At 35.9% G+C, this 12,429-nt stretch overlaps 1 protein-coding gene across 2 annotated transcripts in view; it reads right to left on the bottom strand.

The window, feature by feature from the left end:
• The window catches only part of Cbr-gei-4, a gene marked incomplete at both ends in the record, with an annotated part of 3,999 nt that extends 2,432 nt beyond the window's left edge, over window positions 1–1,567 (bottom strand). For both annotated transcript variants that reach the window (XM_045243371.1, XM_045243372.1), the window contains 5 exons: window positions 472–743; window positions 773–872; window positions 944–1,006; window positions 1,065–1,190; window positions 1,385–1,567. In XM_045243371.1, coding sequence (XP_045100945.1) covers window positions 472–743; window positions 773–872; window positions 944–1,006; window positions 1,065–1,190; window positions 1,385–1,567 — 744 coding nt within the window. The remainder of the gene's footprint in view (window positions 1–471; window positions 744–772; window positions 873–943; window positions 1,007–1,064; window positions 1,191–1,384) is intronic.
• Window positions 1,568–12,429: the final 10,862 nt, after the last annotated feature.

Genomic DNA, 12,429 nt, shown 5'->3' with positions numbered 1-12,429 from the left:
TAATTAGTCAAAATTAAGCCTCGCTCTTTCGGTTTCCGTAAACTCTCCGAGATCTTTAATACACTACAAACTACAAACTCTCTTAATTTTGTTGTAGATCGCGAAACAAGAACCCAAAGATGAGTCTTGGCCCTCTCAATCAGACACCCACGATCATGATCTCGGAGACGTTAGTCGAAATCTTTTTTTTCTTATTTTATTTTTCCTTTTTTAAAGTAGCTAAACATTAGCAGGTCAACGCTTCCGCGTCTCGTTGGCCTGCTACATAGCTAGCAGGCCAATCCTCTAGTCGCCTGCGTCTCTCTCCAACATTAGCAGACCAAAATCTTATTTCCCTTATAACTTTGCTCAAAACCATCGTAGAAAAGTGAAAAATAGCTCGTTTTCCGGCATTTTTCTGAAAATTCAAATATCTGCAAAATAAACTAAAAAAATAAGATTCCTGAATTCACGAAAATCCCTGATTTTCACCTTAATCGCTGTCATCGCATTCTGCATTTGTCTCATACGACGTCTGGTGTTATGCGCTCTTCTCTCTTCAGGTGTCATCCTGGCGTATCTCGTCCTGGCCGCCTCGGCCCACTTGGCACGCATCCTTTTCTCTCGAAGCTGCTCCGTAATATCCGGATCTTCCTGTATATCGTTCGTTTCGCGAAGAATCGACTCCAACTCTTCCATCTCCTTCTCTCGCTGTCGTTTTCTCTTCTGTGCTAGTGTCCGTTTCAAGTTAAGCCTCTTTTCTCCTCATTCGATAGTCGATGATAGCGCATACGGGCTGCCTCTGCCTGTCGCGCCTTCTTCACACGATCCTTCTCGCCCTTGTCTGGCGACGATCCCAACCCTTTCATGCTCATCGAATCGCCTTGTAGATCCTGAAAATACTTCTTTGGGATGCTAAAAACTTCTTAAAGGGTCCATAGAAACTCAAAAACAACGAATTTACCACATCTTTCAACGCTGGTATCTGCTGACTGTACGTGGCGACTGACTGCTGTATTGACGACATCTGAATAGGGCACCAATCACAACCACAACATCAAAAAACTATCAAAAAGCCGAATTACCTGTACCGGCTGCTGATTATTCCACGTATTCGCCGTTGTTGAAGGCGTTGAGCTGTCTATAAAGTAGGCGTCGAGCATATTCACTAGATTTTTCTCTCCCTCATGTGTTCGACGTTGTGGTGTTTGCTGAAAAAAACCATTTTTTGATTTTTCTTTTCTAGGTGGCAAGCTACGAGAAGGCCTGCTAAATATCTAGCAGACCCAAATTTTGAATTTCTCATAACTTTCTTTAAAATTATCGTAGAAAACTGCAAAAAATTGTTTCACGAAATTTTCAATAATATTTATACTTAGCAGGCCAACTTCTTCTGAAAACTCACCGCTACATTGTTCGGTATAAATCCGGCAGAATTCGACGCGTGGAATGAGTTGCTGTTGGAATTTGAGTACGACGGCTGCTGTTGATACGAATTCTGTTGAAACGCGATGCCATGCAGCTGCTGATTTTGATTGCCGCTCGAACGCGGATCCGAACTATATGAATATTGAATGTTCTGCTGCATGATTTCTTTGCCCTGAAACAAAAATCCTTTCTTTGTATTTTTTCAGGGTTTTTAGAGCTTTTCAGAGCAAAATACAGATTTTTCTATTGCGAAAATGTGAAAAATCGATTCTAAATTGCAGGAAACCCTAAAACATTGCCTAAAATTAGGTTTTTTCCCTCAAATTTAGCGAAAAATGAAAGAAAATTCGCCCAGAAAATCTGTCCAGTTTCAAATTTCGCGGACATTTCAGACCCTCAACAGAGCGCGTTATCTCGGGCATCTTTTGGTGCGAATCGCTAATTTTCAAACAGGTTTTGATAGACTTGCACTATTCATAGCTAGCAGACCTATTCTCCCGTCGCCTGCATCCCTCATTGGCCTGCTAGATATTTAGCAGGCCAACGCGTTCTGCGCCAAACATTAACAGACCACCTCTCTCGCTATCTGCGTCTCGTTGGTCTGCTAATGTTTCAATGAAACGCCATTGGCCTGCTAAATAGCTAGCAGACCCATTCTCTCGCTGCCTGTGTCTCTCATTGACCTGCTAATAATTTAGCAGACCAAAATCTCAAATCGCTCACAACTTTCTCTAAAATCATCGTAGAACACTGAAAAAAAAATTGCATTTTGCCTCATTTTTACTGCTCTTTCTGATGGGACATACTTCTTGAAGGTCTGAAAACTTTAAACATAGCAATTCAACTATTCTAATTAGATAATTTTTGAGTCTAATTGTCTTTTAAACATATTTTGCTTCCAAGTGCGCTCTGTTGATACTAGTTTTTGTTCTGGATGCTTTTTAGTGCTCTATTTTCATTTCGTGGCATCAAAGTTCAAATTTCCCGCCTAAATGGAGCTCTTCCGATCTCTCCGCTTCTAACGCCCTCTAGTCTTCCATTCGAAACAGTCAATTCTCCTGCGTTTCGCTTCTCCCTAACCACGAAAAAAATCAGTGGATGGGAGAAACGAGAGGAACAGGAGGAACTGACTGACCGAAAGAAGACGAAGAAGAAGAAGAAGAAGTAGGAATGGGGATGAGAAGGGAGAAAAATAGAAATAGAAGAAGGAAAAAAGGAGAAGAGAGGCTATATAGAAACATATACACAAAAGAGAACACAGCACGGGCGAAAAGCGCTATTCTGTGTGCATTCGGGGGAGTGTGGTGAGACGGGCGGGCGGTCGTCGACAACACTGTGTACGAGGGAGGGCCGACCGCGACGCGGAGACGCTTCGCGTGCACGCAGGCATAACGCATTCGTTTGTAGTGCACCAGACATCACGAGGTACTGTGTAATCGGAGGAGACAAATGCGAAATAGTGGGGGCTGCGAGGAGGGTGTGTGCCCTGCAGCGCGTGACGACAGCATATCGATCGTGGAGAGTGCCGGGTATTGGGGTCTATGGTTGTCGGGTGGTGATGCGGAGACGATGGGGAAACGAAGGGGGGAGATGGATTGGAGGGGACGAAGTGAAGGGAGGGGGGAAAAACAGAATTAGGAAGACTGGAGGGGTGAAGAAGAGGAAAACAGAAAACAAAACTCTCTTCACCAGATGTTTCCCTCGGGGAAGGAAAAGGCTTCTGGATCTAATCTTGGCAAAGATTAGAAATTTGAAAAAGATTGGCATCTATGGATCCAGGTGTCCAGAGAGGGGTTACGAGAGTTCTGGAGAACCTAGAAACAAAGTTTTCTAGAAGAGAACCTAGAAACAAAGTTTTCTAGAATCCAATGTTTTGGGAATTTTAGAAAGTCAAGGTTCTCCAAAATTGCAACTTTGTAGAAGCTAGAAATGTTCGGAATCCATGATCGTTAGACCCATAAAACCAGTTTTCAAGAATTTAAATTTTTGGGAATTTGGGAAAGTCTAGTTTCCCAGAATTCAGATTCTGTGGAACCTAGATTTGTTTGTAATTCAAACTCTCTGGGATCTGCTGAAATTAGAGTTTCGAGATTGTGGAAAATCTAGATTCTTCAGATTTTGTAGAGTTCGAATTCCAATCAATCTTGTTCCTAGAATATCTAGATCCTGAAAAACTAGATTTCCACAAATTCCCAAATTTTTTAAATCCTAAAAAACTGGTTTTATGGATTCTGGAGCTCGGAGATCATGGTTCCCGAACAATTCTTGGATTTCGGAGATCCTTGATTCCAATAAATTCCAAAAATTTAGTCCAAAATATCCCTGGATTTTAAAATATTCAAAAGACCTGAATTTTGGAAATTCTAGATTCCAAAATTCTTGGATTTTTCTGAATTTTTATTCCACCTGGAAGAAATTCTGAAGTTTTCCAAAACCCAGATTTTCCCTTGTATATCAATATTTGATTTTTTTTTTTGGACATTTGGACACACAGACCCACAGAAAAATTCCATTTCTCCATTGCACCCTATTTAGACACCTGGCAGGAAATTGGATTTTTAGTGTTTCCCCCTCCAAGGAAATTGCATACAAATCTCCAGAATCCTCAATGAGACGTCATCAAGAACTTTCAAACATTTTTTGTTGCTCAAAAAATTATTTTTGTGCAAAAAACCCTTTTTTTGCCAACTGTAGAACACAAAGGCATTATTAGTCACACCCATGACAAACAAGGAAATAGTGTGCACAGAGGGGAGGCGCAGAGAAATGTGTGTGTGTGTGGGTATGCTAAATCGAGATAGTATGCAAATGTTGGGAGTCTTCTAATCAGTACTTTATCATTTGGGTCTGCTAAATATTTAGCATACCAATTCTCATGGTTCTTGTTGTTTTTACATCTTCTAAGAAGATAAGAGGATCCCGAGTTAATCTCAAATGTACATTAAAATGATTGGCTCCGGAAAATCAAGATTTTGAGCTACACACTTTCAACAAACTCCAATTTTGAAGGTAGTTATGAGCTCTATATGTTATGAGTCACTAATATGCTCATAAATCGCTTCAAAATCAGAATTACAGTATGAAACTTGGACCACAATGTAGAACTTGAAAAGAGCTACAAAATGATAGCAAATTTCAGCTATTTGAAGATATTGGAATTCGGTTAGAAGACGTTCAAATCAACAACTTGCTGGTTGAGAATAAAAATGGTTTCCTAACTGGTTTTCTCAGGACAAAACTTGATTTTTGAATGAAAACTGTGATTTAATGGAAATGTATGAGCTGGATGATAAAATTTACAAAATAATGTTTAACTTGGAAACTGTAGAATTCAATGGTTTCTATTTCGGAAGACATGAAACTTCAAAGTTTGAGCCTTTTTAGAAGCACGCCCAAACCGTACACAATTTTGAGCTCAATTACCTTGATTCCTATCCAAGATATCAGAAAATTGTCAACTAATAAAATGTTGAGATCAAAGTTAACGGGTTGGGTGGGCACCTATTACAGCAAATACGGTATGCGTTGTTTGACCCTGGATAACTCCCTCCAGAATTTTAGCTGAATTATAAAAAATGTACCAAACTGAAGCTTTTGAAAAACGCTTCAAAATAGTATAACATTTTTTACAGGAAAACATTTCAGAATCTGATCTCGACGTCTTCAAGCTGAGCCTGCCTCGGATATTCCCTATGCACTTTTAAATCATGCGTAACTCCTCTCATTATCATGATTTAGATTTCAGATTTATACCAAATGGAAGCTCTCAATATGTTTTACAAAATAACCAAAATAACGTAAACACTCTAATTGAAGGGCACCCCAACCGTCAATTTTAAGCCCATATATCTCAGTTCCTGTGGAAGATATCAAAAGATGGTTTATACATTGCATTTTGAGCGTATATATCTAAGTCCACGTGGGAAGTATCAAAAAGTGGTCAACTGATAAAATGTTACAGATATTATGATAAACATTTTTTTAGTTGACCACTTTTTGATATCTTTTACAGGAACCTAGATATACGGGCTCAAAGTTGGCGGTTTAAAACACTTTAAAAGTCCTGTTACTGTCTTCAAAATTAGGACTACAGATTGAAAGTTATATTAGTTTAAAGCTATTGAAAAGAGCAGCTTCAATAGAGACCCCCAGGTTACTGTACCCTCCAATTTCCCTTCAAAATTGCTCATTTTCATTCTCATGTTTCCCCTGGAACCCCGTTCTTCCTGTAAAACCCAAAAAATGATAACCTACTTTCGATGCTTTTATATCTTTCGCTATTCCTTCAATTTCCTCCGTCTCCTATCTGTGTTCTTCCGCGCTCCGCCGCGAAATGCTGCGCCTCTCTTACGGTAGGTTTTTTGTCTTCTTCTTCTTCTTCCTTCGTCTTCTTCTTGTTCTTCTTGTTCTCAAAAAGAGACAGAGAATACTAGAAGTTGGGGGTGAATAGAAAATAGTGTCTGCAGAGACCGGCAAAGACTGAACGAAATATCGCTGCGGCGAGTCACACCACCCCCAACCAGAATGTCTGGCGTCTCTCGATTCCCCATACTCTCTCGCCAGGCCCCTCCTATGTGGCCTCGTTTCGTCTCTGTTTACTCGCAACGGCGACGGAGAAGAAGGAGAAACTCAGCGTCTCTCAACTTGGCACACTCTCTCGGCCACTTGTCTGACCTCCCCTTGGCACACACGCTATATCGATTGCGCTATACACTGCTGCGTTTTGCCTTCTCCAACAAAAATCATCGGGAAAAGAGAATTGGGGGACCAGAGGAAGGGAGAAATGCTTCCTCTACCTCTTTACTCTCTTCGCCTTCTTCTCAATATGTCTGGGGTTCCAATCGAATAGATAGAATGGAGACAAAAAGAATATATACATGGAAACACACACACACATAGAAATATATATATACCGACGACGGTTTTTTAATGTTGTGCTGGTTATCACTATTTTTTCTTACAGTTTTCAGAAAAGCGTCACTGTTATTCTAAAAACGCATCAAGTTCGTCGTATACTGACTATTAAGCCTGTAACAAAACTCCATTCTCATTAATCAAGCCGTAACTGGCTTCAAAATAAAAACATCGAATTCTTAAATATATCAAATTTTAGAGCTTAAAAAGAACTACAAAGTGATATATAAATTTATTTGACACAATTTCTAAAAAGGCGCCACTTCAACGTCCTAATTCACTCGTATCCTCGTATCCTATAAAACTATCAACTGTCCAATTGCACTAGTTGAGGCAAAACTTTCTTCAAAATCAAAATTTCAATATACCAAATTGTAGGGCTTAAAAAGAGCTTCAAATTGATATAAAATCTGTTGAATAACAATTTCACAGTTTCTAGAAAAGCGTTGTTTCAAGATCCTAATACGGTTGACTGTCAAGATAAAATTCCTAATCATGCCATAACTCGCTTCAAAATCAAGCTTTTGAATTTTTAAAAAATATCATATTGTAGAACTTGAGGAGAACTACAAAAACTGTATAAAATGTAGATTTAAGAGTATTAAGTTTCTAAATAGAAGACTAGATATTTCTCTGACACTGAAAAACTCATTTCAATCGCGAAGTCCGCCCTAAACGTAAACTTTGAGCACAATTATCACAATTCCTGATGAACATTGAAAAAAGTTGTCAACTGATAAAATTTTGGTGATATTATGATAAATAATTTATCAGTTGACAAGTTTTTTCCTATTAGAGGAAATACGATATTTTGGATCTTATGGGTTTTTTGATTTTCAAGAACATTATACCAAAAAAAAGTTATTTCTAATTTTCTAATTACCAATCTTTTAATTATTTTTTGTCATAAATTTACTTTGGTTTTTCAAAAATGCAAGTTACAACCAAAAAGCCGCCATTGGCACACCATTAACATTAGAAGATGGAAAAAGGCATTTTTTCAATTTCTGATACTTCTAAAAAGCCAAATTTTTTGGAAAATATACCAAACAATATGAAATTTTATGTAGATCATTTGAGTTTTTTGAACATTTAAAATATTTCAATTCTAACGTTTTCTAAAACCCTTTAAAGTTTAGATAACTCTAAAAACTGCAATTCCTTAGTTTTTTAAGGCATGTCGATCTGAATTTTCGGAAAAACTCAACCTCCAGCTGTTGTTCAGCCGCTTTAAGACCACCTGGCTTCACCTATACCACCGTAGCTCAGCGATATATATATATATATATATATAGGGTTTCCATTCTATATGGGTCCATATAAAGCCAGCCAAACATTCGTTTCCTTTTTGACCTCTCTCTTTCCTTCCCTGTCACCCTCTTTTCCTTCTTCTTCTTCTTTTTGTGCGTAATAATAATAATAACATGCATATAAGTACCCATGAGAAATACCAAAAAGGAGGGAGGCCAGTAATTGTTGCCAAACCCCTTCTATAGAAAGGGATTCTTTTGAAAGGTCACATTTAGTGTCCTCGATTGCGAAAAAAGTAAGAATTGAGGGATATATTCTAAAGGCTGTGAATCGAACCAACTTCAGGAAACGTTGAATTTGGAATTTCTAAGACAATGGAACTAGAAAAAACGACAAAACAATATGACTTACAAGGTTTCCAGAAGAGGTCTGAATAACCATATTTTGAAAATTCAAAAACAAATTAAAATGATCTACATGAATATTTTCATCGATTGGTTTAATTTTCATAAAAATTAATCAGTTGGAAGAAGATTTACAAGCCTGCAAACTAAGGAATTGCAATTTTAGAAGCGCCTAAAGTTCAATGGGCTCTAGAAGACGTTAAAATTGAAATATTTTAAAAATTTAAAAACGGCAAATAATTTACATAAAATATCCTATCGATTGATATGTTTTACATAAAATTTGGATTTTTGGAAGTATTAGAAAATTAGCTTCTCGTTAGGCTTCAAAAGTTTTGAAAATACGAAATTTCGAAAAATTGAGTTTTCCATAAATATTTGAGTGACTAAAATAGTAATGGAAATCCAAAAATGATCCTCAATTTCAAAAAAAAAAATAAATTTAAAAACAAAGTATCATACTGTAGAAAAGTATCATACTGTAGAAACTCGTCAACAGATTCCAAATTGATAACCATTTGACTCATAAAATTTCGAAAAAAAAACCAAAAAGAACGGAAAACAAAAAAGTCATAAAACCTATGGCCTTGTTAATTGAACATAAATAATACAGTATGCCTTTAATTACATAAAACTTGCAATGGATTTTTGCCAGTTTTGTATTTTCCAACAAAAAATGCTCTTAACTCCCTAGAAATCCGTTACAAACTCTATAAGGCTTTAGAAGACGTTAGAATCAGAATTTTCTGAAATTTCAAAAAATTCATTTAATCTACATTAAATTTCCTAACGATTGTTACAAACTTCAATTTCAGTTCTATTTTTCGAATTTCTTTAAAAATCATCTGAAATTCCAGAAAAAAACTTATTTAAAATTTCGGTTTTTTTTCGGAAATTGGGATGGAATATTCAAAGGAACAACAAAGAATTGGAGCATATCAACTAAAAATCTTGACATCGAAACCTTTGAAATATTGAAAAAAACTATTAGAAATCAGAAAATTTGGCTAAATTTCGGGCTTACAGGTCTAGAAACTCAAAATTTTGAAATTCCTAAAAAAAATGGACTGCAGAAGACGTCAACATTAACCCAAAACTACAGTAACCCGGAGAGCTACTTTCGGCAATGGACATGGGAATTCGGAAATCTGAAAAAACTCACTTTCCAAAATTCTAGAACTTCCACATTTTCAGAATCCGCTTCCAAAACTTTCCAGCTTCACATTCTTCAAAAAAGTCTCCAGAATCCACAGGACGTCTTCTGGAAAAATTTTTTTCAGCAAAAAAAAAGAGGAAGAAAAATAAAAAGAGATATCCTAAGAAGAAGTGCAAACATCTTCTTCTTCTTCTTCCTTCTGACGACATCTTCTGCATTTTCTCGACTTTTTCTGAATCAGTGTGTGTAGAGGATGAGCCTGTGTGTGTGAGAGAGAGAGAGAGAGAGAGAAAGAGAGAGATACGCAGAGAAAAAAAGATAGAGAAAAGACAACAAGCAACTCATCATCTTTACTTATGCTCCTCTTCTTTTTTTGGGGTTTCTTCTTCTTTTCTTTCCTTTTAGTGATGTGTTTTTTTTCAGCACATCTTTCTAGTTTTTTTTTTCCATTTTCTTAGAGCTAGAATAGCTTTCTTTTCTTGGCCTGAGGATATTTTCTTGATTAAAAATTGTATTTTAAGTTTTCGAAAATTCACAAAGTTGGGAGGTGTTTGTCTGAAATTTTTCAGATGTAGCTTTTCAGATTCTTTCAGATTCTGTAGTTTGAATTTCCAGATTTTAAAATAGTTCAAAAATAAACACTAGTTTTTTTAAGTCTTGATTTCTGACCTACTAGATTGTACATGTCGATAAGCGCCTCCTCTTTAAGGTTGCAACTGCCTTCCTCCCTGTTAAGGCTCAAGAAGACGTCAGAATCATGTTTTTTTGAAAACTCAAAATGTTGAAATGATCTATATAAAATTTCCCATCGATTGGTATAACTTGTATAGCATTTCGTTAATTTGAAGCAAATTTATAAGCCTGCAAACTAAGAAGTATTTTCTGTTATTGGATTGCATGAAGTTTGATAGGCTCCAGAAGACGTCAGAAATAATTTCTTTAAGTTCAAAATGTACAAACAATTTTCATAAAAATTCCTATCGATTGATGTAATTTTCATAAAAATTGATTAATTGGAAGCACGTTTACAGACATGAAACCAGGAAATTGCAGTTTTTGCAACTATCTGACGTTTATTGAGCGCTAGAAAGTTAAAAGGTTCCAGAAAACTATAAAAAACTAAATATTTTTGAAAATTCAAAAAGTTAAGATAATTTACATAAAATTTCCAATTATTTGGTATTATTTTCATAAAAATTGATTAACTAGGAGCAGATTTACAAGCCTGCAAGCTAAGGATTTGAAGCTTTCGGGGGTTACATGGAGTTAGATGGGCTCCAAAAGACGTTAAAGTTGGAATGTTTCGCAAACTCAAAAATGTAAATGATCAACATTAAATTTCCTATTGATTAGTGTTATTTTCGTGGTACTTGATTAACTAGGAACAGTTTTACAAGCCTACAAACTAAGAAATTGCGGTTTGTAGGACTATATAAAGTTTAATGGAACCTAGAAGATGTCAGAATAAGAATTTTTTGAAAATTAAAAAAATTAAATCTACAAAAAATTTCCTATTGATTGGTGTAAATTTCACAAAAATCAACAAAATATCAGTAGAGTTGCAGATCTGGAAAGTTAAAGGTGGGGGGACATGAAAAAAATAATGTTCTCGAAATTTCGTTCAAAGGTGCCCCTCGAGGAGTTGAACTTGTCGAGGCGAGTGTTGAAGGTGCGGCGCCGCTACCGACTGAGCTACACGGGCAAAGAGAAAGCGGACGCCCGATTGCATACATAAAGGCGAGGACGACAGCTGTACGCAGAGTGACATTAAGCGTTGTACACGGTAGAATGCATACTCTAGCTACAAAAAAACTACGAAAAATCTCCTGTCCCCCCACCTTTAAATTCGCAAATTTCGGATTATGAAAAGTTTAGACTGTTCTAGAAGACGTCAGAATCAAAACTTTTGGAAATTTCAAACAGTTCAAATGATCTACAAAAAATTTTCTATCGAATGAATCGAATTTAAACAATAATTTTAAAGAATAGACTCCGCCCCTTTTTAAAGGGGCGGACCTTTTGGGCGTTTATCTGTGCGTTTTTTTTTAAATTGATCACAACTTTAATGACTTTCATTGTTAGAATTCTCTATTGATCAAAAAATGCGGATCAGATTTTTGAAAGATGCCGAAAAGGCCAATTTACTAGTAATCACTGATTTTTGATGAATTGTAAAACTGACAACTCATCAATCACTTATTGACTCCTTCCTCATTTTTCTTTGTTTTTTCTTCCCCTCCAGACAACCGCAAATTTCTCTCATCCTACTTTTTTTCTGTTTTTCAGAAAGTAAAAAAGTTTAAAAAACATAAAAAAGTATGATTTAATTAAACAATATTTCAAACTTTGAGTTTTTCGAACATTAAAAGATTCGAAGCTATTAGAAAGTAAGAAAACGGATTTTTAGGTTTTCTGAGGTTCCCAAGCATTCAAGTTTTTTGAAAATTTTATCAATCGATAGGATATTTTATTTAAATTATTTTAGTTTTTGAATTTTCAAAATATTTCAATTTTAACGTCTTCTGGAGCCCCTTAAACTTTACATAACCCTAAAAATACTACTCCTTGGTTGTTAGGTTCATAAATCTGTTCCCAATTAATCAGTTTTTTTGAATTTTATACTAGTAGGTAGGAAATTCCATGTAGATTTTTTTACTTTTTTTTTAATTTTTAAAATATTTAAATTTTAACATCTTCTGGAGCCCCCTAAGCTTTATATTACCCTAAAAATACTACTCCTTAGTTGTTAGGTTCATAAATCTGCTCCCAATTAATCAGTTTTTTTTGGATTTTTTTACCAATAGATAGGAAATGTTATGGAAATTATTTTACTTTTTTGAATTGTCAGAATATTTTAATTTTAACGTCTTCTAGAGCCTCTTACACTTTAGATAAGCCCAAAAACTGCATTTTCTAAGTTTGGGTAGATAATTCGGAGGGTACAACTTTGTCTGGGGCTTTTTTTGATTTGAGGACGTCGTATCATGTGGGCGGGGGTTAAAAAGATACAATGTGCATCGACTTATCAAGATACTTATGAGTTGCTGGGGTGAGCATTTAAAATGCTTTAAAATGAGCATTTTTTCGGTTGATTTTGAGTGAAAATATCAACAATAAGGTACCAAAATCGCTCTGGAAATTAATTTTTTAAAAATATTCGGAAAAAAGAAAAAATTTGCGAAAAAATGAGCCTATTTTCAGTTTTCTACGTTCATTTTGAGCAAAGTTACGAGGGAAACAAGATTTGGGTCTGCTAGCTATTTAGCAGACCACTTTTTCTCTGCGTCTCTCAATAGC

Source organism: Caenorhabditis briggsae (assembly GCF_000004555.2).
Source record: "Caenorhabditis briggsae complete genome, chrIII, whole genome shotgun sequence".
Taxonomy (NCBI): domain Eukaryota; kingdom Metazoa; phylum Nematoda; class Chromadorea; order Rhabditida; family Rhabditidae; genus Caenorhabditis; species Caenorhabditis briggsae.
This window is presented reverse-complemented; position numbering and strand designations above follow the sequence as displayed.